The 25,239-nt window shown below is 34.0% G+C and overlaps 4 protein-coding genes, 1 long non-coding RNA gene and 1 pseudogene across 5 annotated transcripts in view; 1 reads left to right on the forward strand and 5 right to left on the reverse strand.

Annotated features, from left to right (window-relative positions):
- LOC104719932 overlaps positions 1-3,867 on the reverse strand; it is an 11,387-nt pseudogene extending 7,520 nt beyond the window's left edge.
- On the reverse strand, positions 685-2,054 carry LOC104716342. Its single transcript, XR_756022.2, has 3 exons — positions 1,948-2,054; positions 1,704-1,853; positions 685-1,614 (listed from the first exon to the last, which is right to left on the reverse strand). It is a non-coding gene; the product is annotated as an uncharacterized LOC104716342 (long non-coding RNA).
- On the forward strand, positions 6,240-7,577 carry LOC104716343 (transcription factor MYB36-like). The gene is made up of 3 exons (XM_010433729.1): positions 6,240-6,441; positions 6,529-6,658; positions 6,764-7,577. The coding sequence occupies exons 1-3, from the start codon at positions 6,306-6,308 to the stop codon at positions 7,410-7,412; spliced, it is 915 nt and encodes a 304-aa protein (XP_010432031.1). The 5' UTR covers positions 6,240-6,305; the 3' UTR covers positions 7,413-7,577.
- Positions 12,267-14,204, reverse strand: LOC104716344 (1-aminocyclopropane-1-carboxylate synthase 8-like). The gene is made up of 4 exons (XM_010433730.1): positions 13,922-14,204; positions 13,694-13,825; positions 13,449-13,609; positions 12,267-13,348 (listed from the first exon to the last, which is right to left on the reverse strand). Exons 1-4 carry the CDS (start codon positions 14,066-14,068, stop codon positions 12,379-12,381), a joined length of 1,410 nt encoding a protein of 469 aa, XP_010432032.1. The 5' UTR covers positions 14,069-14,204; the 3' UTR covers positions 12,267-12,378.
- On the reverse strand, positions 19,882-22,547 carry LOC104716345 (squalene epoxidase 3). The gene is made up of 6 exons (XM_010433731.2): positions 22,140-22,547; positions 21,656-21,767; positions 21,400-21,574; positions 21,125-21,293; positions 20,264-21,037; positions 19,882-20,182 (listed from the first exon to the last, which is right to left on the reverse strand). Exons 1-6 carry the CDS (start codon positions 22,386-22,388, stop codon positions 19,994-19,996), a joined length of 1,668 nt encoding a protein of 555 aa, XP_010432033.1. The 5' UTR covers positions 22,389-22,547; the 3' UTR covers positions 19,882-19,993.
- The window catches only part of LOC104716347 (AP2-like ethylene-responsive transcription factor ANT), a 2,877-nt gene continuing 1,583 nt past the window's right edge, over positions 23,946-25,239 (reverse strand). Inside the window, exons 4-7 of the mRNA XM_010433732.2 lie at positions 25,077-25,174; positions 24,837-24,961; positions 24,666-24,742; positions 23,946-24,577 (exon numbers count right to left, since the gene is read on the reverse strand). Coding sequence (XP_010432034.1) covers positions 24,165-24,577; positions 24,666-24,742; positions 24,837-24,961; positions 25,077-25,174 — 713 coding nt within the window. The 3' untranslated portion in view covers positions 23,946-24,164. The remainder of the gene's footprint in view (positions 24,578-24,665; positions 24,743-24,836; positions 24,962-25,076; positions 25,175-25,239) is intronic.

Below are 25,239 nucleotides of genomic sequence, written 5' to 3' on the forward strand. Positions count from 1 at the left end.
TGTCTTACTTTTCTTGTGATGTCATGGTCAGGGTTGCAAAATCTGAAAATATAATGAATAAACACAGATTGTAAATATTAAGTAAAATAGAAGGAAAAAAAATTAAAGAACAAAGATACACACCTTTCTCAAGTTGATCTTCATATTCGAATTCATCAAGTATTTGTGCATTGGTAAGCACTTTTGATTCAATTTTAATATCTTGTTTCATCCATTGTTCTGTACACATCAAAACCTCAACCATATAGTGAGTTAGACAACTCCTATATGGGTTTATTATCCTCCCACTAGTGCTCTCAGATGCAACAGAAGACACTTGTATAGCAAATAAATCTCTAGCAATCTCTGACAAAATGGAATACTTGCAACTGTTTATTTTCCACCAAGAGAGTACATCATACTCCATTCCAAGCATCACTGCAGGGTTCTCTACTTTGTCATTGAGATATGAATCCAACTCATTTTTGTCTCTAACACCAATCTCTTTTAGCAAAGTATTGTACCGATGCTCAATCTTATGCCTACGGTAACCAAGATCATTATCAACGCCATCCATTCTATTTGCTTGGAAATCTTGAGTAGACTGAGATGATTGGACATTTTCCTTTTTACCATATCTTTCGCTATACTCTTTGAACATACTCTCTAGAATGACAAGAACTGACTCATACAACCCCTTAGACTGTGTAGAGTCTTCTCCATACAACTCGTCAAAACACATTTTTGCAAACTGCATCTTCTTTCTTGGATCAAAGACAGTAACTATTACCAACATCTTGTTGATGTTCTTCAAGCCATCCCAATACTTATCAAATTTCTTAAACATTTCTTGAGCTTTCACCCTCAGATCACTATCAGAGTTGTTACAAAGCAATTGAAGCTCTGATGCTATGTTCACTATCTCACCCTAACACTTGTGTGCATTCAGAGTTGTAGAAGCTGAGACTACCAATGTGGAATCGTAAAAAATGTTTAGGAACTTATTTAGCCTTTGAACTGCATGCCAATCAGCCATTGAAGGAGGTCCAATCCGTTTTTACCACCTATAACCTCCATGAAATGATCATTGTACAGTTTGTCTTCAAGCTCCATCTTATCAAAAGCTTCCTTGTACTTAAATGCCCTTGACAACATCAAATATGTGGAATTCCATCTAGTTGTTACATCTAATGGCAAAAAGCCCCTTGTCATCCTACTAGATTCTACCTTAAGATCAAATGCATCTTGCCTTCTGCCTCCTGATCTAAAATATAATATAGCATTATGGATTGCAGCCACACTATCATCTATTTTATCCAATCCGTCCCTCACAATCAAATTAATAATATGACCAGCACATCTCATATGTAAAAAAATCCCCTTTCATCACTAAAGAATCATCAGATATCAAAGGGAAGTTGGATTCAAACGTTGACAATGCATTACTATTAGCTGTTGCATTGTCCACAATGACACATAATACCTTCTCTATTCCCCAGTCAGCTAAGCATTCAAGAAGGACTTTAGCAATGGTAATACCTTTATGATCTGTGACATATTTGAACCCTACGATCAGCTTCTTTAACCGCCAGTGAGCATCAATGTAATGTGCTGTTATAACCATATAACTTGAACCTAAAAAGAGAAAGAAAGATTCAGCCAAATAACACAATAAACAAGTCTAAAAAAAAATGAAACAAGCTACTGATTAAAATAAACATTACCAGTGATCTCACACTTCCAAATATCTGTTGTAAGTGAGACTCTTTGCTTGTTAGTTAGGAACCATTGTTTCATAGTAGCCTTCCTATCAACATAAATGTGAACAATGTCTCTTGTTGCTGTTCTTCTTGAGTGAGGTTTGTACAAGTTTACTTTGATGATATACATAGAGAAACATACTTCTATTAAGTAAGATACAAAAAAATAAGTAGATAAAAAAAAAGGATTAAAAAAAAAATTGATTACCGTGTCACAAAAGTGTTTCCAAGCCATGCATTCAATGAAAGCCAATGGCAACTCTCCTATCACAAGCATCTCATTTGATGCTTCTCTGAAAATCTTCTCAGACACTTTTCCACTCTGAAAATTCTCTTGCATATTAATAACTTGCTGAGCCTTATCTTCTTTTTCTTGCCATGCCTTGTATGACTTACAGATATGAAATAATTCCACAAGTTTTTAGTCCCTGACTTTGATGGACATGAGTATTCTTTCTTGCAATAGTGACAAACACACTTGTTACGGTCTTGTTTTCTTGTGAAATGATCCCATACATTTGACCTTGGGGGGATTATCTTCTTTTCTTTAGGTTGTTCAGAAGTAGCTCCATTTTCTTGTGTATGTTTCCTTTTGCCCCTTCGATCCTGAGCTAGAGTCATTTCCTCTTCTTCTTGCTCATGTTCTTCATTATCTCTAGCATCTTGGTTCGGAGATGATGATGAATCCATCTAGAAATAAAAAAACATACTAAATCAGAATTCTTAAACAAAAGCATAATGTGTATCCAGTTTTAATCATGCTTCTAATTATTATAACTCAGACTAATTAACTGTTCGTTGACTCCACTACTAAAACAAATTCAGAATTGAGGCCAAAAATAAATAAAGTACAAAAGAAACACATATACACTCATACACACAAGCAATGAAATGGAAGAAACCCACTCCAACACTTTAAATTAATTCTCGTGGAGTTGATGATGAATCTATCAAGCAAAAAAACATAGACACACACACAAGCATGAATTTAAATATAACTGATACTAGACTACAACACAATACTCGTAATAAAGAATTTAAATAGCTTAAATTAAATTCATATTGTTAGTTTCTGTGTTAAGTTATTTGATAAAATCGATGAAAAAGGTGATTTACCTGATTTGCTTTGAGATCTAAGATGGAGGAGAGTTGGGGAACGATGAGAATGATTCTTTTAGGGTTTCCAGTTTGTTAAATTGGGGGATTTTCTGGTTGGTTTGAATATCACAAAAATCGGTATATGGCAAGTCGAGAATCAAGAGAAACAAGAAATCGGGAATGTTATGATCTTATGGATGCTTTCGGGTGTTTAATCGAGTGTTCGGGTATACCCGATCGGGTTCGGGTACCCGTTTTGTTTAATATGAACATCCGATTAGATAATTTGGATGATTTATACCCGACCCGAATTGCTTACTTCGGGTACGGGTTCGGGTTCGGGTATCGGGTGCGGGTATTTTGCCCACCCCTAGCTTTCGACAGGCCATGTCACTTTTTCAGGCGACTGTTGGCAGTAGCCGATCTTGTATTGAGGAGTTTTGGACCAAGATACCTCACAAAAGCAATCTTTGACGGCATACAAGTAGCCACGAGGAGTATCGAACAGATGATCGATGTTACTGAACACTTGTATGTCCCCATCTAGATATATCATCTTCTCATACTCAACAAACTGCATATAGCATATATGTTTATAAGTCATTAGTAATATGGCAAAAACATTTTCTTACTAGTATTATTCGACACGTACTAGGCGTTGTCATGATTTTAAATATATGTTAAGTAAGATTTTTACCTCCCAAATACGAAGCTTGGAGTAGTTGATAACATAATACGCCATGGAATAACCGGCTTTGTTTTCCGGCGGATAGACCGGTTTGATCTCACGGATAATGCATCCTTGAGCCACCAGGATTTGACGGTGTTCCTCAGGCACGTCAGGGAGAATCGCCACAACAAGAGGATAAGCCGATTTCACCTTGCGAAGTCCTTTAGCTAGACCAACCACACCCATCCAGTAGTCTTTGTTTCCGGCAAGGAAAGTGACGTAAGCCCTTTTCCCACCATCAGGGGTCACCGTCACGTTAGCTTCGACCTTCTTCTCGACGTTCATTGTCATCTGGGCCATCTCAAACAATAGTAAAAAGGAGATTAGTTTCTTTAGAGAGAGTTAAAACGATTGTAAGTGATAAGGAGACAAGGCAAAACTATCGTGTTATATATAAGGGAACGAGAGAGAAAGGGAGAATTACATTGAGAAGGAGAGAATTAATTACAAAATATTATCTTTGAAGGGAATGATTATCTACCAAGATAAAAATCGAAGAAGATAAAGAAAAATGAATTTAAAAGTGTAACAAATATGGAAACGAGGATAATTCATCATATCTATTTGCGCATATGTATTAAATCGGCGCATTGAAGTTTCTACTTATATGGCATACATTGCCTTATCGAATTATTCGTTACGAATATTTTTAGTCTTTTTGTGTAAATAACAGTGTATGGCAACTGTTATTATTTGCTTTATCTAGGCGCGTAAGATATCGCCTTTTTGGGCTCATAAATGGACCGGCGTATGCCAATATGGGCTGAGCTTTTAAATAGACCGTGACTTTAAAGGCTTTTTCGACAGCTAAAAATTGTAAGAGATCTTTTTGTCAACGATATTATCTTTTACATAACAGTATAACACTTATCTACTTAATTTTCGATTTCCTTTTGAGAATGAAGAAAAACCAACGAACATTCTTTATCAATCGTTAAATTAATCTATAAATAAACTTATAAAAGTATTGATATGGTCTTAAAGACCTTATCCAAGAATTGTCTCGTGGACTAGTAAAAAGAGAGTTTAAATAATGAAGTCAACAATTCAAAAGTTTAACTTGCTTAATTTGTCTTATTCATTTTTTTTTTCATATGTAGAGAGTAGACATAATCAAATTGATAATAATTTCGTTTTTGGGCTTCCAAAAATCGGTTAACTACAGTAGAACTTTTATAAATTAATACTCGGTAATTTAATAATCTTTATAAATTATTTCATCCGGTTTTTTTTACTTGTCGTTTTAGAGGTTTGCACACAAATTAAGAAAATAGATCAATATTCTATTATATTTATTTTTTTAATACATTTTCTAATTTTTTTATTGGTCAAATTATTAAAATAGTTGGAATAAAATTGATATTTTTACCAAACATATGCATTGAAAACCTAAAACGACAAGTATTGGAAAACAAAATTTTTATTCTAGAATGTTAAATAAAAAACCCAGAGGGAGTAATAAATTTTTCCTAGTGTAATTTTGGACACAATTCGATAATATAATAAGATAATAATTTTTTTGAAAATGATTTGTAACTATATGATCCCATTAATTTTTATTAGAGTTCATTTTTAATATTTTTACTATATAAAAAATCTTTAAGTGTTATATTCAAAACATGATAATTGTTAATTTTCTTGTAATTGATTTTATAAAAATATTAGTTATAATGATGAAATCTTATTTTATAATTTTGTTTTACCTAATTAGGAAAGCCTTTCTATAAATGAATAATTGTTAATTTATGGAGAAATTAAAACTTCTATAAATTTATAGATTTTTATGGTCCCAACATTATTAATTTATAAAAGTTTTACTGTACTAAAAGAATATAGTTTTATATGTATGAGAGTGATTGATATAATTATCTATACTATTAAGGATAATAATGAACACTCTTTTGTGGGTTTAACACATAATTTTTTTTTGTTTTTTGGGCAAAGGTTTAACACATAGTTTATATATAAATTTAAACGGACGTTAAAATATTTGTACTCGATCGTCATACCAAGAAGACCGATTCCTCGTTAGCGCGTTGAAAAAGGGGGTTTCATTAAAACATTTTTTCTCTGTTTGCTCGTATTTTCTTTTCTTCTTGTGTTACTTTTTGTAAACTGGAATAAAGAATGTAATTTTTTTTTTTCAAAATTTCAGGACTAATTCTCTGAGTCTCAGTCTCTCAGGTCAAGTCAGCCATTTGTTTTTCCATCTAGAAGCGTATAGATGATGGCCTGGTTTCAATATAATCCATAATTACATATATAATGAAACGTAGTCCAAAAAAGATGAATAGGTTTTGTCCAAAACCCTATAAGCTGAATGAACCACACGCACGGACAAACAACAAAACCATTTGTTGTCATCTTTATTATATTTCCTCCCTTTTCAGTATAGAACTATTTATAAAATATTATTACTTTTGTAAAATTTGCATCATTAAAATATTTCTTAGTCATATTCACATTTATGTGAATGTTTAGGACTGATTCTTCTACTGATGATATCATGCCCTTTTTCTCACCATATACATACTGTCATACTCTATATACATACGTATACGTACAGACAGAAACCCACTTGTCAATATTGTTCACTAAGCTAAGTTTCTCATATATATAACATTATAACATATAGATGGAGAGAGACTATAGAAGATAAAATACCTAGAGAACAAGATTGAGAGGAAGGGGAATAAACAATTTATCCAAAGATTTAAAAGTGAAAGATCAAAAAGAGAATGGGAAGAGCACCGTGCTGTGACAAGACGGCGGTGAAGAAAGGGCCATGGTCGCCGGAGGAAGATGCCATCCTTAAGTCTTACATCGAAAAACACGGCACCGGCAACAATTGGATATCCCTCCCTCAGAGAATTGGTATCCTTTAAAATTCATTTGTTAGATTTTGATTTTTCATATATAGTTTTGACACATAATACTAAGAATTTTACATATTGATGAAAGGGATTAAGAGGTGCGGAAAGAGTTGTCGTTTGAGATGGCTTAATTACTTGAGGCCTAACTTGAAGCATGGAGGCTTCACCGATGAAGAAGATTACATCATCTGCAGCCTTTACATTACTATTGGGAGCAGGTTTATTATCTAAATTTCCTTCTTATCACACTATAACATGTTATTTCAAATTTTATGATCAGAAAAAATAATTGGTGTTGTTATTTTAAAATTTTGTTGATTAAGGTGGACTATTATTGCTTCACAATTACCGGGAAGAACAGACAATGATATCAAAAACTATTGGAACACGAGGCTGAAGAAGAAGCTATTGAGCAAGCAAGAAAAGGCATTTCATCAACAACTTAATGTCAAATTCGAGCGTGGAACAACATCATCATCATTATCGAGTCAAAACCAGATCCCAATACTTCATGACGAGAACACTGAATCGAACCAAACATTATATGATCAGGTGGTGGATCCATCAATAACATCCTTCGCCATAGAAGAACAAAGCATGATCAAGAATCCGATATTGGAATCATTTTCTTGGGAACCAAACAAGGTTCTGTTTGATATTGATCATGACGCAGCTGCTTCATCATATCATCATCATCATTCATCCCCATCACTGAACTCCATGAGTAGTAGTAGTAGCACCTGTTTTAATTCCTATTTGCAGATGTCCAACTACTCCGTCAATCAAAGTGATCAACACGATATGTTCTTTATGACCGGGTTTGAGAATCTCCAAGATGAGTTATTCAATGAGATAGCCAACAAAAACAACACACAAGCAATCGGGCTTCATGGAACCGAGATGCTGAACAACAACTGCTTGGATCATGATATTAGCTCCTTCGTTGATTATCCTCTATACGATATTGAATAGAAGATTTTGATTATATTAGATCTTTATTATATACATATTTATGATGCCAACGTACTTAGGTTGGATCATGTTTTTGTGTGTGTGTGTTGTCAGCCCCGTCTTAAAAAAAAATTTGTCCCTAGGCATACAATTTTTTAGGACTCTTATCAACATAATTTTTTTTTTCTTTTTTTTCTGGTCCCCATTTCCTTAATGTTTTTTGCAAAAAAAAATTTTTGTCCCCTGGCCATTGCCCCTCCCGCCGTAGGTATGAGCCGGGGCTGTGTGTTGTGTTGTCTCTTAATTATTGAAGGCGTAAAAGAACCAAAACCCTAGGAGTGTATTACAGAAAGTTAATTGCTTTGAATAAATGATAGTACCGTTTTATTATATTTCTTTATTTTAAATGTTTAATTTCACTTATCATTGGTCATTATTTATGCGAAAAGGTGCATTCATGCTCTCGTAAATCGTAATAAAGAGCTCAAGGTGATGCTGAAAGAATGGGAATCCTAGGACTAGGAGTTAAACATAAGGAATCAGACCTAATAATTAAGGATCACAAATAATTTTGCAAAGATGACATACATAAATAGGAGAGAAATTCCTTTAAATACCACTAATTTTTTTTTCCAAAAATACCACATTTTAGTTTTTTTTTTTTCAAAAATACCATAATTTTTTTTTTCCCAAAATTACCACAAACACAAAAATTGATTTTTAAAGATGTAAATTTTTTTTTTAGGTTTGGGTTGACACATTTAGTTTTAGGGTATAGTTTTTAGGGGTAGGGTTTAATATTTAGAATTTAGGGATTAGAACTTTAATTCAACTATGTGGTATTTTTGGAAAAAATTACCTATTAGTAGTATTTTTGGAAAAAACAAAATTGTGGTATTTTTGGATTAAAAACCAATTTTAGTGGTATTTACGACAATTATCCTAAATAACAGCGATAGTTTTGATGTATTAGTAATAACTCCATGAATAATAGTAAATTTGGCGTTGTTATGTTAGCTTCAATCTTAATATTGTTTTGACCCCAAAAAAAAATCATGATACTAATATTTTGTGTATGTAGTAGTAGTGAGTAGGAAACCAATAAAAATCATAACATACCATAAAGTCAAAAAGTAGTTGACCACAAACGAAAGAAAAGGAGACTTTGATATAAAATCTCTTTGTGAAACAATAGTGTGACTAATGTATCCCCAAAGTCAACACATAGTTTTCAAACTTTATTTGGGGGAGTCGTTGGATCTAAAACATAAATATGTAAATTTTATAATTTTCATATGAACGCTAGTTTAGCTCGTCATCATATTGTGTAGTTTGTAACCAAAGTCAAATCCTTATCACTTTTAATTATTTGTTAAATGTTTACTTATTACTGTCGTTACACTAACGCCTACTACAATTTATGATTTTTGTCGGTAACAATTTTTTTTTTTTTGGTAACAGATTTATGTACCATTTGGTTAGCTATTAAAGTAAAATAAAATACTCGAGCTAATCGGTTTGTTAAGCCGAATATTGTTGGGTTATCTCATAAGTTTTAGGCTTTGGCCCAATAATTTTTTTTTCGGACAAAAGACCAAAACGAAGAACATACATAATCTTACTTACGAATAAGTTATGTCCAATAATTTCTCTTAGATGATGTTTTCCACTATGTATACTTTCTGTCCATATATCGTTTTGTTACAAAAGTACACATAAATTCCCATGAAACATACATGTGATTTAAGTGCATGAAGTGTGACCAATGATGATGCAATGCTTGAAATGGACGTATACCCAACAAATCAATTACAATTTTTTCCCACCAATTTGCTTTTATCGCCAAAGAAGACAAATAAAAATATCACATGCTTCTGGTTTCGCTCACTTCTTTCCGCATCGACTTGGTCACACACCCACAAAATATAGACCTACGTGTATCAGTGTATGTAATGTACCATTGAAACCTTTTGGATTTAAAAGTTTATTATGAAAATGGGTAAAGTTTAGTCGCAGACAAAAGAAGTTTATAAAAAGGCTCAAACTTCGTCATTGTGAAGGCTATATATATTTCATGGGCTTTTAGGCCCTTAACACTTCTCCATTGGCCTATCTTTGTTTTTTATAATGTTTGTGTACAATGTGGGGAACTGAGACTGAGAGACTAGGCTCATTCGCTGGCTTTACCAAACTCTGTAAGCGTTACGTTCTCTGGGTAGATCAACGGGAAGTCGGGAAAATACTACTATTGTATGCCACATCACATATGGCAAATTATTAGATGTTGATGAGGATGAAAGAATAAAAAACGAGAAAATCCTAAAAATGATGGTCATCATATTCACCAAGAAAGAAGATCGAATCTTTATTTGAAAAGATGAATAAAGGTAAACTTTGGTAAACTTTTGTGTTGGAGACAACAATTGCTTTCGGCCTTTTGTCTTTGAAATATAAACAACTTTGAATGTCTTCAAAAATATCCAACCTCGAATCCTCATGCTATGCGAACATATTAATGGAATATGGATACAAAATATATTTTGTCTACTTAAAAAAGATATATACTTTTTGAGTGCATCGTCATCCCTTATTACAACAGAATTTCAACTTGCCAGTGACCAATACATGCGAAATTAAATTGGGCACATATACAATGTAGATATATATATATATATATATATATATCAGCAGATATTACATCAAACCCAAACTTTGAGACTAATATAATATCGAGCCAAAATACTTAAATTGTTGAGAATGTAGAGAAATCCCCTGAACCTAAAAAGCTTAAAGCTCTTTGAAAAAAACATAATGTCATTGTCCTCAAAGTTCCAAACATCAAAACATATACTATTCCACAAAGACAACAATGTCATTAGTCTCCAACACAAAGGTGTGACTATGAAATTTGTTGTCTGCCCAATGTTCTTTAGGTGCTATATAATATATGAAACTGGATTTAGATTTCGGTTTTAGTTTGAAAAACAAGGTAAAATTACGGAACACAGTTACAACCGTCTGTAGTTTCCAGGAATAAGCTCTTGTGCCAGTTTTCATTAGTATACAAGGGTTTGCCAAAATATATATACAATGCAATACGAAGATGGAAGATGAAATATTAAAATCGTCAAACCTCTTTTCGGAAAAAACAGTAACATTCGTAAAAAACAAAGAAAGAAAAAAAAAAAAAAAACATTCGTAATTTCGTATACATTCGTAACTTGAAGAAACGTGGCAGCAAACAAGGCCCATGGTCATGTGGCCCCCGGATGCGTAGATGGACACGAACATAACATAGCAAGTTAGCAACACCAATGAGAAGTATACGACAAACATTTATATATACAAGGTTGGTCCGTCGAATATTTATATATATGGTGGAATATATTTGCGAACTGACCAATCAGAAAATCTCAGCAGATGTTCTCTGTGTTTCTTTTGCCATGTGCAACCCACATGACACTTTGACATTTGACAACTACCTCTTGAAGACATCCATCTTTTATTAATTTCATTTTTATTTGGCTCCTTGCATTATTTACCGGTTAGTCATTAGAATTTCCTTTGTAGGATAACTTATATTTGTTATAACCTTATTATACTCACGTACTCGAGTATTGAGATGTTTCACCAATTTGGCTCCTTGTATTATTTTCCTATTTAACTAGGAACAGTCATGTGAATTGAAAAGAAAATATATTTTAAATTTCACATGTCTATTACATAGACCAGTCCACGAGTCGTTTATAAGTTTTTGACCCCTTTATACCAAATATATTAATTCCCACGCTAGCTCAATATACACATGACTCATGTAAAGTACACGCCGATGACGTTAGACCCCCAATTAAATAACTGTTGAAATTATTTAAAATATTTGACTCTAACATCAGGGCAGAGATTTAGTTTCTGATTAGAGAAAGTAGTTAGTTGAGGTTGGTCTTATTGGTGCCACCAAACATTTACTGGAACACTTTAAGTGAACCTGCTAATGCTAACTTTTAAGTCTAAAGATTATAAAATGAAAATGTGAATGCTCTATGGATCACTTCGAAATAATATATTTCCTCTCCAAATTTTGATAAATACATTTAATTTAATTATCCCTTTTGATTTATTATTAGAAATTATTTCGAATTTAGTACACGATAAAAACAGATCGCCACACCTGTGTAGAATGTAGATATGTTTACGTGGCTGTGAGTGTATAATTTGGGTTCATCTTTTGACTTCAATGGTAGGTTTCGTTGACTTACAAGTCATTTAAACGAAATCGATCACTTCGAAACCAATTAAAGCAATTAGAGAATCATTATTAAATGCACCAATTTATCTCTTTTGTCAACTAGAGTAATAAAGGAATTCCCCTAGTTGTTTCAAAAGATTAACAAATGTGAACATAGTCTACTACTAAAGAAGTAGATTAATTACATAATAATTAATGAGCGGATTTATTGGCCGGACCCAAATTACGGCTTCTCAACCAGAAATGTCGCCGGTAAAACACACGTAGCACCTTTTTGACGTAAATTTGAAACAAAGATATTGACAAATACTGTTCCAGCCAAAGCACACATAATAAGAAATATTTACTTTTAAAAAGTTTAACTAATTAGAAACAAGACTGCATAAAAATAAATAATAAAAAAATATAAAAGTAGTCTAAAAGTTGCCTCAAAAATTATAAACATCTTATATTATGAAATAAGCAAAAACCTTTAAAACATCATATATTATGAAACAGAAGGAGTATTAGTTTTTACCAAAGATCATTATAAAGTGAAAATACCTTATACTGCATTAGAAAAAAGCTACACTACTGCATTATCCGTTTTCACGTACGGACTGAGTGAACTTTTTCCCCTAAACACTATATCAAAACATAAAATTCTGATTTTAAAAAATGATATTTGACGAACAATCACCCTTAAATAATGACAAAAAGCATAAACTTATTACACTTTAATTAATTAAAAAAAAAAACAGACTATCGTTGCTCGGGTTCACGGTCGTGAAACGATAGCCGGAAAACCCAATTAGAGACTTTCATCTTCCTTAAATTCTTTAGTCTTAGATGTTCACTTTGACTTCTTGTAGTAGACGACGGTCCATCAACAAACTCCTTCAATCTATCCAACGCAACCTTTAATGTATCTTCGCTCATATTCGCGAAACAAACCCTAAACCAACCCGGTTCGTTGCAATGGCACGAAGAACCAGGAGAGATATTGAGCTTTACCTCATAAACGATCTTTTTCCATAGTTCAATCTCAGCTTCGAACGTGTTTGATTTCAATAGGTGTCTCATGTCGACCCAACAGAAGAGTCCGGCGTTGCTCTTGAGACAATCGATCCCGACTGCCTCTAGACCCGATACGAGCTTCTTGTGTCGGTTCTTGAGACGGATCTGGTTCTCTTCGAGGTAGTTTTTGGTGAAGTTTTTGTCGGATAATAATGCGGACAAGAGGTATTGTGTTTGGGAAGAGATTAGACCGAAACTGGACATTTTTGTCGCTGCAGAGACAACAATGTCATCGTTGGAGTAAATCACGCCAACGCGAAAACCAGGTAGGCCTAGATCTTTAGACAAACTGTACACGATGTGGACACGGTTAAAAACATCGGTGTTTTCGAGCTTTCTGTCTTTGAGGACTTCCATTACGCTAATGAATCCGGGAGAAGCAAAAACGGTACCCGAGTAGATCTCATCACTTATCAAATGTATCTTCTTACGTGAGATGAAGTCCAAAAGATGGTTTAGTTCGGTTCGGGTAGTTGTAGTACCCAACGGGTTAGATGGGTTGGTTATAAGGACTCCTTTCACTTTTAGGTTAAGCTTTTGGGCTTGCTCGTAGGCTTCTTCAAGTGCAGATTTTGTGATGCGGAATCCGTTTGCACTAGTACACTGGATCGGTACAATCTCAGCTTCGGTTCTCCATTTCAAATCCCTGTCAAATCTGCATTTGGCAAAAAAAAAAAAAAAGGTATATTAGTTAGCGTAAGTTTTTTTTTGTTACTTGTCAATGAAGCAAGGGTTTGACAAAAAAGTTAACTAACCCTGGATAATATGGCGTAGGGAGCAAAAAAGCATCTCCACGATCAGCGAGACAGAACATTAGAGTTTCGTTAGCCGGAGTAGCACCAGCTGTGAGGACAAGCTTGTTTGGATCGAAAGAAACTCGGTTTCCTCTATTTTCCGACATAAAATCCGCCATAGCCTAGAAGTATTTAAGACAAAACAATCCGGTTTAGTAAATTATCATTAAACATGATGATAATTGTCTGATCGTTGATAATCTTACATTCTTGAAGGAAGGAAGGCCATGATAATCTTGAAAGAGAGCTAATTCCCGAAAGATGGATCGGCCTTCTCTTTGGAAATTTGCTGCGTCAGGGTTCTTAGCAAGCCATGACTCAATGAGATCGAAAGATAACTGCAAGATAAACAAGTAAGACGGTAAGATATATACTTGATACTGTATACATTATCGAATGTATCCATTTGATGATTAGTGCAATTATATAATTACCTGATTTTCTGCGAGACCCATTTGGATAATGCCGTCTTGGTTCTTAATCTCGTCGTAAGGATTCTTCTCATACTCTTCCCAACCCAAAAAATAAGAAGAATCTTGGCCATGAGTGTTACAAGTAGCTTTCTTTGACAAGATACCCATTTTGTTTAATTTAGCTCTAGGGAGAGAGGGGAGTAGGTGTACAAAGTGGAGAAAGAGAGAGAGAGAGAAAATAGATATGAAAATCAAGATTTTGAGAGAGAATAAAAGGTGTTGTGTTTGATTGGTTTGTGAGTGATGTTTGTAGGTAAGCTAAGATCGAGAGGTCTCTAGGCATGTGTGGGTGTTTATATAGTTTTCATGCTAGCCCACGACAGGAATTTGACCAGTCAGATATTGGATTATTTAATTCAATTATTTTGTATTTAATTAATTAAGAATTTTAATCAATTCACGCGTTTCCGTCCACACCGACCCTCAAACACTCTCCGATGAGCTCAACTTCAAGAGCTTATGATCGAGCTTGAGGAGTTTTGGATTACGTGAATTCAAAGTTATTTTACTTATCACTGTCAGATAGTATTATTATTATAATTTTGGTTAGTAAATAAAAATATTGAGTAGTATAAAGGGAGGAACAGTAATGAGATGCCATACCGACAGGAAATCTCCATGTAAATGGGATATAATGCGACTTACAGAATTAAGAGAAAAAAAACGAAGTAACTGTTTACCCAAAAAAAGTTAATAATTACTAACTAAAACTATATCCGCAATAAAATAAAAATAATAATTAAGATTGGAAAAATGGAATAGTGAAATCGTTGTCATTGTTACAATTGGGGACTCTTTGGACCGTGTTAATTGTAATGTTGGTCCACCACGCTGGTCGATCATCTAAACATGTTGTAGAACTGTGTCGGCTGTATTTTCATTTTTCTATCACCTAATAGTCTTCTCTGAGTAAGAGTATTAGCAACACAATTAACTTCCATGTAGAACTAACTTCCCTGTTTCGACATTTTTCTATATACGGTTTTGGACAATAGTGAAAAGATGAGTTGGCATGATAAACGTTCTAAAAATCGTTTAGTGTGTTGTTAGTTTTTAAATTGTAAATTAATAATTGCTTACCGTAGTATGTTTAGTTTATACATAAATCAGGGTTACAGCGAAATACTAGAAATGATTTAAATTTCAAAAAAAATATTTGGAAATTTTTTTGAAATATATACCAAAATTTTGGATTTTGACACATCCCCGCATGCGATCATGTTAATACGCCCCAGTATACATTATATATTTATTTATCAAACGTATAATCGTATGAAAAAAAATGAAACAGCTAACTCCAAAATAAGATTTTCTCTAACTTTATTCGAAGGAAAAAAAAATCTCTAACCAAATTATATTACCATGCATAAGCTTGATGACGTGTATAAAATGTCTTAATAAAGTAATGGGAACAAGAAAGAGATGAAATCTTTGAACGAATGAAATAGTTAGTTCTCGCCGGAAACGTGTCGGAACATAACATTACCAAGTCCAATTCGTGTTTTTTTTATTTCTGCATAATGATGACCACTCACTTAAATTTTTTAATTCTTAAGTACCTATTTAGGCAAAATAAAAATACTGGTTGACATCGAGCCAATAATTAAATAACTTTTTATTTTTTTGAGGTGTGAAATTCATACTCATTCTTTCATTTCTCATCCTCGGTTTGTATTTCCCAAAATTGAAAAATGTTATCCATTTTATGATACCGAATCACATAAACTAACAACTTGTTTTTTCAGTTTAAACTTTAAACACATGTCGGCTCAACGATTGCCACCTGGTAAAATGTTAAAAATAATAATGAGAAAAATACAAATGAACAACAATTATTATTGTTCACCAACTTACTAAACTGGCCGTCCAGTAAACGCGCCCTTAGTTTATAGCTCCCTGATTAATGGGTGTCCCATTGTAAGCATTCATTGTGATCACCACACCTTATGAAATATTAACCGATTCAAGATAGTATAAAGCGATATAACATCAGTTATATAGAAACGATTCATTGTGATCACCACACTTTATTTTATTTTATTACATTTTTATATATAATCTATTAAAAACGATATAACATCAGTTGTATGAAGAATTCATAAACTTATAGAAATATTTCCTCCAAAAGTTTTCGTTGTAGTTTTAATACAATTTTGAACCGAAACATAAAATTTTATTCATTTTCTTTTGACTTTTCTTTCTTAGCGAGTATATTATTCTTTTCCGAAAAAGACTACTATTTTCATGGATAAAAAAACCTTACATGAACGAAAAAGTAAGTAAATAATATACATAACCTTTTAACAAAAATAAATAAATAAACAATATACATATAAAGATAAAGATAATAAAATGTGAGAAACAGCTCAGAGTCACCTGACTTTTCCGAATGCTTTGTATAAATATACGTATGAGAAGTTATTTAGTTACCATATTGAGAGAGAGGTATGTATATCAGGCCTGATGTATATGTATGTATATTTTTATACGCCTAATACTTCTTGTTTAATGTAAACACTAATATCTACCTAGTTGCTGAAAGTGGAAGTCCTCTATTTTTTTTTTCTTGTTCTCAACTTTTTCAGATACGAATTTTCAGAGTTGCTTCGTTCTCTCACTTTTTGACGTTCATGATTTATAGATTTTTAATAGTAATTTGGCGACAAACTTTTGACTATGTTATTCAATGCTCTTGTACGATTTGAACGACCGGAATTACCAAATATATGTATGTTTAGTTTGATATTCATTGATTTATTGGTCGATTTAGTCAAACCATGGTCAGAATTAATAGCTTGCCAGACAATATTCTTCAGCTTGAGACACCGTATCATTTTTCAAACCAAATCACTATAGTATGGATATTTTTTCCTTTCTTCTTAAAATTAACCAGTTTTGATATATTTTATTATGCATGCACATAGTAGTAAATAACAAAAGCTCGACCAGAATTAACAAAGGAACACCGAAGGATTATAATAGGGTCCTTATATTTTCTTGAGATGCAACAAAAATGGGTCCATATGTATATCTTCCGACACGACCTTGCTTTGATCTGATTCTTTGATGCACCTTGTGACCTTTAAGCTTAACAACACCAAGTAAAAGACAAGCTGGTGTATAATTCCAAAAGGAGTGCAAATCCCAAAGCATATATTAGTCGTTAATTATAAATTAAAAAGTAGTCATTGAGATGATCTCCATTTTCCACAATTTAAAAATTGTGTTAGATTTTATTTAATGTTTTTTGTAGAGCAGAAAACGAACAAACAAATACTCCCTCCGTTTCATAATATAATATGTTTAGAGAAGTATTTTTGTTTCATAATATAGGATATTTCCAACTTTCTATGCAACTTTTAGATTAAATTTATATTATATATTATACAGACTTGTTTATGACTGGTTAAACTTTTTAAAAGTAATTATTTCTTAATATGCGTGTTTTCAATAAAACATCCTATATTTTGAAACGGAGGGAGTATAAACTTAAACGACTCATAAATTTTGAATGCGTTAGTGATCTGTGGAGAGAGGTTTTACTTTTGTGCAAATGACATATTTCATAGTACTGAAACTAGAGTTTATTAGTGCTTGTAGCTATTTTGATAGAAATTGTTAGCAACAAAAATGTACTTGTTTAAGAAATTGATTTAGAGTGGGAATGATCAAGGATGTAAGAGAATGAGCACGTGAAAGCCCCAAACGCATATATGTCCCACAGTGTCATATATCATTTTGTGTCTACAAATTTATACAAAATTAATAGGCACGATGTGAATTTCCATGGAGTGGGTTTTATAGTATTACCAATGTATACAAGAATTATTATTTTAACAATCTATCTGGGTACGATTCAAATTGAGTGACAACTAACGTGACGTTCACGTTACTCCGATCCTCAAGAAATTCCTAGGAGAGACACTCTATGGACCAGTTTGCTTCACCTCCTCCATATCGTAGGACCCCTTCTTCAGCCCATCCACCTTCAACTTTACATTACTCCTTTTGTCTCTTCCTCCTTTCTAAATAAAAACAAAAACCAGCTCGATATCTTTTCATTGTGACAAAAAATTCAAATGTTATCCAATTATATATGTCGTACATTTGACTCTTATGACAATAGTAATTGGTAACGTTGAATAAAAATGGTCATTGTTTTGGTTGAAGTCAAAAATCCATTTCTATTAGACGCATTTTATTTTTTCCCATGTAAATATGATCAGAACTACAAATCCTAAAGAATTACATATTATATGCGTCTATTCTTGAACTATTAATTAGGTCTCGAGATTTATTTTAGATTTGAATTATTGAGTGATCTTCTTGTCCAAAAGAAACTAAACATGTGAGGTTTAAAGTTGAGTTATTTAATGTCCGTACAAGTTGGAGGAAATGAAACACGCAAATTGTACACGGAATGGTAATGATTCACAAATAAAACCGTGATTTCTTGGAAGCTTACATGTTTGTGTAGTGACTAATTAGGCGTTGATGTGTCCTTCTTGTGTGTTGTTAACTTGTTAACAACAAGTTGCATACTTGGTCTATGACTATACCTATATTGTCGAAGTCAATGAAAGTTACGCACGTACATATATTGTGTCGTCAACTTTATCCGTATATTATCCATATGATCTAATACAAAAAAAATTATTATCCATATGATCTAATACAAAGTCAAAAGCATAAATAATAACGTCTTGTCATTCAGCCTATACATAAAATTACTAAAACTCGTAATCTGTTGTTACTTAAACAAAATCTATGAAGCTGTTTCTCAAAAAAAGAACAATATTAACTTGAGTAACTTAATTTCTCTACGATGTGTCGATGTAATTTGTACTTGTTTGAAAAGAAAATCAAAAATTTTATATTTCTCTGCGATGATCTGTACGTATTGTTAAAATGGAAACTTTGCCATGGAGGACATATATCAAATTGGGACATAGAGAATTAAATTGACTGGACGATGAAGTTTAAAATGTCAACAAAGGTATTAATGGTGTACAGCAATGTGTGATGAAATAGTTGGGGAAAGAGAGTTTAATTTATGGTGGAGAGTGGAGACGTTACGTAGGTGCGTGTGCGTGTGCGTGGGGGACTTATTTGTGTATGGGAGTGCCAGAAATGAAACCGATGTCTCTACCATTATCATATTTTTAATCAACTTACATAAAATAACCAAAGTTTATTTTTACTTTTCTTCTTCCGTTCTCTCTGTCTGAAATCAAATTACATTGTCTTACCAAATTATATATCTTTATTTGTGTCAATAATGACTATTGCACGTGTAATTTTTGGAAAAACTCATTAAAAGGTAAAACGAAAAAAAAAAATACTCAGTAAAAGATTATATATATAACATTAACCCAAAAAGCTGAAAGAAAACAATCTAATCCGCCCCTAGGAAGGCTATACAATTACAATATGATGATGGTAATAAAGAGACGCAACATCGCAATGAGGATGTTAGGTTTGTGGCATTTAGATTTGGGCTAATATTGTGGCTCCACTCCTTAAACGTATAAATCGCCCATTCCCTCTTGTTTCTTAGTTGAAGGTGATTGACAAATCTATCTATTATGTCATTTTCTAGTTTGTTAATAGGTAAATAAAGATAGATCAACATGGACTGTCAAATTCAAATTTTTAGTAGAATACATCATTTCACTTAGGAAGGAAACCGATCATGTCAACGTAAAGGCCATCAATGTTAGTTACAGGCCCCAACAAACAAACTCGTTTTTTGCGTTGGATAACAAAAAAAAAAAAAATTCTGAATATGGACTTCAACGTATACGACATTTGGGCCGCTTAACTGTTGTTTTGTGTTTTTATGAGTAGGAGCAACATGCAAAATATCAACAGATGTAATTTGTATGTTGCGTTGTTATGCAAAACACATGTTTCTATAACAATTAACAAAGATACTGTACTTAATACTTATTTACTTGATGATTTTGTTTAAGCTGATGGATACACAATTCAAACCAAAAGTTCGTAAAGACCAAATCAAACCACCCGGTTCATTCAAACGGTAACAGCAAATAAGCTATTCTTACACTTGGAGAAATCTTCAGAGCAGAGTTTATGGTTCAACCATCTTTGAGGAGAAGAAGGAGTAGGAGGAGCTCTGTAAATGGCAGGAATAGTTCGAGGGAAGAACATTTGCCTCACACCTTCTGCTTTTATTATTGGAAATATAATCCCTGAAGCACTCTGTTTCACAACACAAGCAAAAAACATTCAACATTTTTAACATAGATATAAAAACTAGTGTTTCAAGAAACGAGAACGTACCGAGATTAGTCTAGCTCCGAGCCATAAACGTTTAACAGAAGGGAGAGGTACAAGCAAACGACCAACCCCGAAAATCGCAACAGCGAAGAAATGAAGAACAAGGCTCATAGGTCGCGGGTTCAAACCAGAGAGCAAAGCCACTGGTCCAGACGAACACACCCCTCCGAGGCTAAGATAATCAAAACAAGCTCGACGCATTTCGCTTCTAGCATCATCAGGAGATGCCAAAAACACTTTGTACAGAGCTCCAGCGAGCGTATTGATGGTCGAAGCAACCGGTTTACGCAACGTGTAGAATGATTCAATGTATTTGGATAAGGATTCTTTGTCGGTTAAGTTCGTGAGCGGGTGCAGTAGATTGCGGAGGATAACTATATCAGACAAAGCAACAGTCATACCACCTCCAGTAAGAGGATGGCGCATGTTGAACGCATCACCTAGAAGTAGAGCTCCTGGTGTAGGAATAGGGTCTGCAGGCATGCTTCGGTTCGGCATTGTTCTTATGTTACCTTTCTCAACCGCGGAAATGAAAGCGTCACGGATCTGAGGAGGTACCTGCGGTGCGACCATTGTTTTGAGATAAGTAGCCATCTCGCCGCTTGCGAGTGAAGGAAGTTTTGAACCGGGTACGTCGACCAAGCAACGGACTTCTGAGCTGCTGATTGGATAGAACAAAATAGGTGACGGATCACCAAGAACGACGTGTCCATGATTTGGAAACGGGAGTTCGCAATTCTCCAAGACGAGACCTACGAAGTTCGATGGCACCTCCACCTGATTAGAGAGTGTTATTGATCAAGTTTAGTACCACAAAACAGAGCAGAGAAGATGAAATCGAATCGTAACAACAATGTTACAGACCTTGGGTTTGCAGAGAGAGCGACGCAAGTTGGAGAAACAACCATCACATACAATGGTGAGAGGAGCAAAAGATTTAAGCTCTTGGCCATCTTTGGTTTTGTATTGAACACCTTTGATTATTCCGTTTTCTTCGACCAACGATGTTACAGTTCCTTGCTCCATTCGAACACTGAGATCAAGTATAAAAACATTCAAATTAAATTCTACAGCAATAACCACTAAGAAACTAACAGATGTGTGCTTTCAAAATGCATCAAAAGATCAAAACTTTTTACTTGGGAAGTGTTGAAGCTTTCTCTCGCATCCTCTGCACAAATCTCCCATTGTGAAAGCTACGACCCGCAACATCCGAATCAAACTGATCCAAAGGGTAAGAGAGTTTAGTGTGTTTCCCATCTTTGAAGAGAGCATAACCAAGAACTCTCTGCGCATCTATCTCCTTCACACAATCTACAACAACCACACTAGTCAGATAAGATAACTAATCCAAAGTAAAAGATATGATCTTTATTGGTAGGTTTAGTTGTTTACCTTCAAGCCCGAGTTCGATTAACTTCAAGTAACCACCAGGTTGAAGCAATTCACCGACAATTCGATCAGGTTCTGTTAAGTCTCTTTCTATAACGTGAACTCTTCTTCCTTCCTACACACACACACACAAACGCCAAAAAAGAACTTAACTTTGATTCCGTGACGCAACTAGAAACCACCAAAACCGCAACAAGCAAAAACCCCATTCACCCGTAAATTAATAAGGATCACGAGGATTTTGTGAACGCCAAAAATATTAACACGAAAGTTTGAAACTTTATCCAATAGAAGAAAAGAAAAAAAATCACATCTTTGGGAAACCTAATAGCTTGTGTTGCAAGAATTCGATTGAGATACAAGACGAGAAACTAATAAACAATTCGAGAAGATTCAAACACACAATTCAATAATTAATAAACAATTTCTGAACTAAAAAACATTACCTAATCATCCCAACGAATAAAAAGTTGAAAAAAGATCAAACCTTTCCGAGGGTATGAGCGAGGGCAGCACCGGCGACACCAGCACCAACAATGATGATATCAACACCAACACCGTCCCCAGATTTCACCGTTAGGGTTTCATCGATTCTGCTCTGAGTTCTCTCGCTACGTTTCAAATTCTCTCTGCTCCGGCGTTGCTTCGAGAAGAGATAAAGAAACAGAGACGCGAACAGAGAGGCTAAGAACGTTGTCAGAAACAAGTGATCGACGACAATCGCCGCCGCTTCCATTCTCCTCCGCCGCCGCTCTCAAGCGGCCAATGCCGGTGTGGGTTTTTTTTTTTTTAACGAAACGATGCGTTGATATGGGTTTCTAAAGGCTTAGAGACGATTTTGATGAAATTTATTTCTAAGGTAGAAAAAAAAAAAAAAAAAGAGAAATTGTGGTTGTGAAACCATGTCCGTGTCTTGTTCTCATATTTTTCGTATTGTTGAAGGACCAATTAATTATATATATAAGTAAAACTCTAACCTGAAAAAAATAGCTAAACTACAAAACAAAACAAAATCTTAGTAACAGAACTAATTAAAAATATACTAGTATTCTCAAACTAAGGAAGTTTAAGAATCATCCAAATCACTATTCTGATTTATTATACCATAATAGATGGTGTCGTTAATTACCATTTTGTCTAATAAGATCAGTTTCACAGTTTGGTGTCAAAATCTATCGATAACCCCATGTGAGATGTGACAACAATAGTAATCAAACGTGGAAGCATATTGCCTTCATATATTATTAGTTCGTATAACAAACAAAAGTCACATTTTCGAAGTAGTTAATGTGCCATTTAATTCGATTCAAAAATATCAATATCCCCCAACAATATGATTATAGACTCTGTGTGGACTAAAATGTTTCGAACCCTACATAACTTCCAAAAAAATATCCCAACTCGAATCAAATAGTCCAAAAGCCCAAAACTGCTGAACGTTATGTGGAGTTTATAAGACACTCGTGGCCCAAATTTCCATATTTGTAATTAAACTCGTCCACGGCCCAATAAACAGTAATTTGCATCAAACCCATCCACACGTCCGAAAAACTGGAAAAACACGTGCGAAATGACACACTGTTCAGATAATTAAAATCAAAGGTTTCAACTTTGAACTACTCACTCTCACTTACTTCATTTACCCCACGTATGGGGTTAACAGTAATTTTGCTGCCCCATAATTTATTTCATAGTAAGTCGTTCTTAAAGAGTTTCAAAGCAATAAATTCTCCAAAGTTTCAAATGTAAAATATTTTTATAAAATTTCCCTAAATATCATGGATGGAGGGAATATTTTAAATTTATGGTGAAACTTTAGGGAAAAGCTGATACGGTGGGGTGTGAAAAAGAGACAAAAGGAGAGAATTTAGAAATGAGGTGGTGAAGGTATGTTGGATTGTTGTGGCACGATATGGTCAATAAAGCAAAATCGCATTATTGGAGAGACATTTCATATTTTACCATTCATCTTATTATTATTTCCGTGTACTTAAAAGAACAATGTATATCAAAGGCAAACATAAAAAAAAATAAAGTGACAAGAAACCTAATTATTAGTTATGGGTCATTTCAACTCCATGCACATTCCCTTTATATATTTTCTTTACCATATCCTTTATAGAGATTATTAACATTCTAATCAATTGCCAAAACTATCAAAGCCATCATAATCAATTACTTAATATGTTCGTGTTTTCTGAATAACCATATTAGTTCTCGCATAGTTTATATTAAGTAATAATCATTTCATGTCGTTCCAACGTATGAATATGTGTAAAGAAAAGCCAAGAAGTAGCAAAGGAGATTCATTAAAATCATATGTTATAGAGAGATTCATTCTGTTTCACATGAATACTACTCAAAAGAAACATATACCGCTCCTAAGCAAATACTATTTATACCGACCGATGAAACTAAACCGAATTTTAATCCAAACCGGGTAAAACCGGAGATAAACCGAAACACTTGTCAAACTAAACCAAGGAAACCAGAGTTAGTCATTTAGATTCAATCAAGAATCAGCCCAAGCAGCGAAAACAGGCATCTGAGGCAAACTAAGAGCAACGGTCTTCAGCTCAGCATTAGGGTTTGAACTCCAAGGACTCATATTTCCGACAACATTTGCTCCGAACATCTTCGGACCAACTTGAGGCAACGCGAATATCGCCGGAAAACTCAAAACTCTCTCGGGACTACTCGCTTTAGAACCACCGTCCACAACAGCGGTTAGAGCGGTTTGGTCATCATTGTTGCAGACGACAACGCTGTTGTTGTTCCTTCGAGCTAACTCTCCAGACAGAAGTGTGTTACTAGACATTATGCGCTCAACATCGTACCTCGTGATATCAAAGTTAGTCACAGCGTTTGTGCCACGGAACTTGATTGCTGCTACATCGTAGGCTTCTGCAGCTTCTTCTTGCGTTCCTAATACCGTAAAAAAACATTCCGTGAGACACAAGCAATATATAAAAATAGATTTTAGATATCAATCAAAATCGTCGGCAAGTATTACCAAAAGTTCCGAGGTAGAGATCTTTGTTTCCGGCAACTCTACCAATCCGAGCTTGCCACCTTCCATGCTGGTGATGTCTATTATAAACGACACACAAAGTCAATATTATTTCAATGAACATTTAAATATACTATATATTATAAAGTTAAAAATAAAGGTAATGTAAAAGACCTAGTGACTCCTCTGTAGATGGAAGCACCTCTAGAGAAACCACTGCTCTTCCTTCTCAAATGCGCAACATATTCTTGTCTAGTCATGTTCTTCATGTCATCAATCTCTTTCTGATAATTCTCCACCTTTTAAAAATAAAATTAACGTATATTATAAAATTATAAATACATCAAAGTCAAAGAGATAACACAAAGTAAGGGGGAAAAAAGAATTAAAAGGAAGAGCAAAAAATTGTTTTACAGAGAAATTGGTGTGAGTAGAGGGACCCCAGTACTTGAGTGCAGCAAGATCATATGCTCGAGCAGCTTTCTCCTCCATATCATAACCTCCTAAAAAAAGATTCAATCAAACAAAACAAAACAAAAAGCAGTCAAAATCCATCATTATTTTCCCGAGAAATTTG

The sequence above is a fragment of the Camelina sativa genome, chromosome 10 (assembly GCF_000633955.1).
Source record: "Camelina sativa cultivar DH55 chromosome 10, Cs, whole genome shotgun sequence".
NCBI classification, from domain to species: domain Eukaryota; kingdom Viridiplantae; phylum Streptophyta; class Magnoliopsida; order Brassicales; family Brassicaceae; genus Camelina; species Camelina sativa.

What these genes read in the sequence shown, in the direction of transcription:
- LOC104716343 (XM_010433729.1), top strand. Translation starts at nt 6,306, where the DNA reads ATGGGAAGAGCACCGTGCTGTGACAAGACGGCGGTGAAGAAAGGGCCA. An exon ending in ATCCCTCCCTCAGAGAATTG is followed by an intron (nt 6,442 to 6,528) that starts GTATCCTTTAAA and finishes TATTGATGAAAG; the next exon opens with GGATTAAGAGGTGCGGAAAG. An exon ending in TACATTACTATTGGGAGCAG is followed by an intron (nt 6,659 to 6,763) that starts GTTTATTATCTA and finishes TTGTTGATTAAG; the next exon opens with GTGGACTATTATTGCTTCAC.
- LOC104716344 (XM_010433730.1), bottom strand. Translation starts at nt 14,068, where the DNA reads ATGGGTATCTTGTCAAAGAAAGCTACTTGTAACACTCATGGCCAAGAT. An exon ending in TGGGTCTCGCAGAAAATCAG is followed by an intron (nt 13,826 to 13,921) that starts GTAATTATATAA and finishes TTTATCTTGCAG; the next exon opens with TTATCTTTCGATCTCATTGA. An exon ending in GCCTTCCTTCCTTCAAGAAT is followed by an intron (nt 13,610 to 13,693) that starts GTAAGATTATCA and finishes AAATACTTCTAG; the next exon opens with GCTATGGCGGATTTTATGTC.
- LOC104716345 (XM_010433731.2), bottom strand. Translation starts at nt 22,388, where the DNA reads ATGGAAGCGGCGGCGATTGTCGTCGATCACTTGTTTCTGACAACGTTC. An exon ending in TCGCTCATACCCTCGGAAAG is followed by an intron (nt 21,768 to 22,139) that starts GTTTGATCTTTT and finishes GTGTGTGTGTAG; the next exon opens with GAAGGAAGAAGAGTTCACGT. An exon ending in GCTCTCTCTGCAAACCCAAG is followed by an intron (nt 21,038 to 21,124) that starts GTCTGTAACATT and finishes CTCTCTAATCAG; the next exon opens with GTGGAGGTGCCATCGAACTT.